At 44.1% G+C, this 4,080-nt stretch overlaps 1 protein-coding gene across 1 annotated transcript; it reads left to right on the forward strand.

The window, feature by feature from the left end:
- Nucleotides 1-415: 415 nt before the first annotated feature.
- LOC121289637 (putative nuclease HARBI1) lies at nucleotides 416-1,192 on the forward strand. The gene has a single exon (XM_041209268.1). The coding sequence runs from the start codon at nucleotides 416-418 to the stop codon at nucleotides 1,190-1,192; it is 777 nt and encodes a 258-aa protein (XP_041065202.1).
- Nucleotides 1,193-4,080: the final 2,888 nt, after the last annotated feature.

The raw sequence follows: 4,080 nt of genomic DNA on the forward strand, positions 1-4,080 counted from the left end.
GCAACAGGACATTGGTAGCTAGCAAAACGGGCAGATAGGTAACATGTATAATCTAATACAGAGAAATGTGAGGTGATGCATTTTAGCAGAACGGATAAGGAGGGGCAATAGAGACTTAATGACAGAGTTCTAAAAGGTATACAAGGAAGAGGGGCCTAAGCTTCATGTACATAGATCTTTGAAGGTTGCAAGAAATATTGAGAGAGTAGTTAGCAATGCGTAGAGGATTTTGGGCTTCATAAATAAATGTATTCAGTACAAAACAAAGGAAACTATGAGGAGGGATTCAGCATTGCACAGGAACACCATGCCACACAGGAACCAGTGCAGGCAGTCCAGGAGTACTTAGGAGGCAAGGCAGCAAGGAAGAGGCAGGCGCAGGCCCCTGGCACAACCAAAGGTTTACAGGACCAGGATGACGTACCTAAAAATGGCAAAGAGTCCATGCCTAAAGAGACTACGCCTCTCCAGGGCAACCATCACAGAACTATGTGCCCTAACGCAAGATGACTTGCATCCATGGGGAAACATTGGGCACGGTGTGCCAGTGGCATTGAGGGTTACTGCAGCTGTTAACTTCTATGCAGCCAGTTCCTTCCAGGGGTCTACAGGTGACGTATGCAGCATCTCCCAAGCAGCCACGCACTACTACATCAAGGATGTGAAAAATGCACTGCAGAAGAGGACTGGAGAATTCATAAGATTTTGGATGGATGAGGACAATCAGGTGGGGTGGGCAATGGGATTCATAGCCATTTCTATTTTTCCATGTGTTCAAAGTGTAATAGACTGCACCCATGCTGCCATCAAGGCACCATCCAAGCTGCCTGCCCCATTTATTAACAGAAAGGGATTCTATTCTCTCAGTGTGAAGTTAATCTATGACCACAAGAAGCAAATCTTGCAGGTGTGTGCTCGCTACCCTGGCAGCAACCACGATGCTTATGTGTTTCAACACTCGCAGATGCCGCAGTCGTTTATGCCAAGGCCACACATCAGAGAATTAATCAAAGGTGACAGTGGCTACCCTTTTCACACATGGGTGATGGTACTGGTCAGAAACCCAGTGAGGCAGAAGAGGGTCAATGCTATTCAGGGCACAACAAGGAATATCATAGAGCCAATCATCAGTCTGCTGAAGATGCGTTTCTGCTGCCTTGATCTGGGAGTGCACTCCAGTACGACCCAGTAAAGGTTTCACGGATAGTTGTTGTGTGCAGTGCACTGCATAATGTCATCATGCAGAGGGGTGATAACATCAGCCTGAAAGAAGAAGAGGAGCAGAAACCTCACCTGATGAGGAGGATGGGGAAATAGAGAGTGACATGGATGGGGATCCATATCAGCAGGTTGCTGCCGTTATGCATGGCATGGAGATTAACGCATGGGAGATAAGCGACCACCTCATACTGACCCAATTCAACAAATGTTTTTTTAATATTCATTTACGGGATGTGGGCATCAATGGCTGGGCCAGCATTTATTGCCCATCTCTAACTGCCCTTGAGAAGTGGTGGTGAGCTACCTTCTTGAACCGCTGCAGTCCCTGTGGTGTAGGTACATCCACAGTGTTGTTAGGAAGGGAGTTCCAGGATTTTGATCCAGCGACAGTGAAGAAATGGCGATATATTTCCAAGTGAGTATGATGAGTGGCTTGGAGGGGAACTTCCAGACAGTGGCGTTTCCATGTGTCTGTAGCCCTCATCTTCCTAGATGGCAATGATTGTGGGTTTGGAAGGTGCTGCCTAAATAGCCTTGATGGGTTTCTGCAGTGTATCTTGTAGGTGATGTACACTGTTGCCACTGTTCATTGGTAGTAGATGGAGTGAATGTTTGTGGAAGGGGTGCCAATCAAGTGGGTTGCTTTGTCCTGGATGGTGTCAAGCTCCTTGAGTGTTGTTGGAGCTGCACTCATCTAGGCAAGAAGAGAGTATTCCATCACACTCATGATTTGTGCCTTGTAACTGGTGGACAGGCTCTGGGGAGTCAGGAGGTGACTTACTCATTGCAGAATTCCTAGCCTCTGACCTGCTCTTGTAGCCACAGTATTTATATGAGTAGTCTAGTTCAACTTCTGGTCAATGGTAACCCCCATCATGTTGGTAGTCATCCCCAGGATGTTGATGATCACCATTAAGTTTCAAAATCAATGGCTTTACTGCTTTCCATTTTCCACATAATATTGCATCTAAGAACTCACAGTGCTCTTTTCTGGTCACACTAGAGATCCACATCTCAATCTGTGAGCAAGCAGCCAGTGCCCCTTAAACAAATAATATTAAACATCAGACATCTCTGAAGGGAAACATCTTGAGGCCCTCATATGGAAAAAAAATGCTGAATAAAGGACAACAACCTTTTAGTGTGACATTAGCATTTCTTCGTTCACACAATAATATAAATACCAGTGCTATTTTACTGTGTGAAAGTGAATTTTTTGAATGCTTCCAAGAGCTCCATCCCCAACACCTGCAGATGTAGTGGGAGCAGGCTGCTGCTTTCTTTGACCTGTGGCCTTTGATGACCATGGCGGGCGTCCCCTAGCAGCTGTAGGCCTGGAGTTGCCATGACATGTAAGGCTCTCCAGTACCAGTGCAGGACAATCAACTGTGGCCATTGTCGCTGGAGGAGTTTGGGTCACTGGCAGAGGAGCTGAGCAGCTCTTAACGATACGTGGAGTGCCTTTGTCTAAGATATCAACATAGATTGTAAATTGCTGAGCACTGATCCTTGTGACATTACACCAGTGATGGCCTACCAAAAGGAAATTACATGGGCATTTGAGGGAAATAAACTTGCAAGGCTATTGGGATAGAGGGGGAAATGAGATTGGCGGATTGCTCTACAGAGAACTGGCATTGTCTAGATAGGCTGAATGACTTCCTTTTGTGCCATAATGACTATGGCTGGAATTTTCCAGTGCACCCCGTGGCATGTTTCCCTACGCCGCGGCTGGCAAGTCATTGAAATCTCCATTCACATCGGTGGGACTGGAAGACCCTGCCGACATGAGGGGCTGGAAAATTCCGAGCAATGAATCTATCACCTTTTTGAATAAATCTGTAGATTTATGAAATATACCAATTCCTTCCTAAACCATTCAAAGTTAGCATTGTTAGAATCTGAAATCTTGCTTTATGTCCTTTCTCTTCTTCAAGCCCAATAATGGATTGAATTATGGTCACCAATTACCAAGATCCTGCCCATTAGATCTTCACCAATTTCTCATTCATTCTTGTAGATAAATAAAGTAACACTTGCAATTTGAAATCCTTTCCCTAGTTTTCATAACCAGTAGCACTGAGGGCAATCATGAGATGACCACCTTTTAGATATTGCTCTTTAGTTTATCACCCAACTCCTCACAATCCTTGTGCAAGGCATCTACTCTACTCTTTCCTATTTCCTTCTTTTCCCACTTGAACAATAAGTTATGGTTATTTTCCCTCTCTTCCCACCAGTTTGTCTACTCACTTCATTTTGCCCAGTACCCTGGCACCTGGGAGGCAACACATCATTTGGAGCTACTAATCTAGGCTGTATTTTCCTTTAATCATAATGTCACCTACAACTTCTTCTGAGTTCCTGCAGTTTTTCTTCATGGGTAACAATTTATTTCATGGTAGCATGGTGTTTATTGTGATTGCCTTCCTATTTCAACTCATTCATGTAAGAGACATCAGCACTTAAATCTGTTAGGCAACTTCTGACTTACAGAGAATCCCTGTACTTGCTGTTACTATTTCCTCTTGCTTTCATGATCAATGGTCACCCATTGACCATCTTTTGCTTCATACTATCGTTCTAATAGATGCTGACCATATGACCATATTCCACAATGGACTATTTTTTAAAAAAACCTATCTATGTATATTGCAGAGTTTCTGCAGCTATTGTCCATTTCCATTGATGTTTGAGTTTCATGGCTTATACCTGTGATCCAGAAAGTGTAATTCTATCCCTATTCACCCATCTATTTGAAAGAAACAGATGGAAAGGTAGGGTGTAAGGGCAAAGGAGTGAGGAAACTGGCCAAAGGTAAAGAAGCCTCTGAAGTCAATGGAAAAGTAAATTGTGTGG

Source organism: Carcharodon carcharias, chromosome 17 (genome assembly GCF_017639515.1).
Source record: "Carcharodon carcharias isolate sCarCar2 chromosome 17, sCarCar2.pri, whole genome shotgun sequence".
Lineage (NCBI taxonomy): Eukaryota > Metazoa > Chordata > Chondrichthyes > Lamniformes > Lamnidae > Carcharodon > Carcharodon carcharias.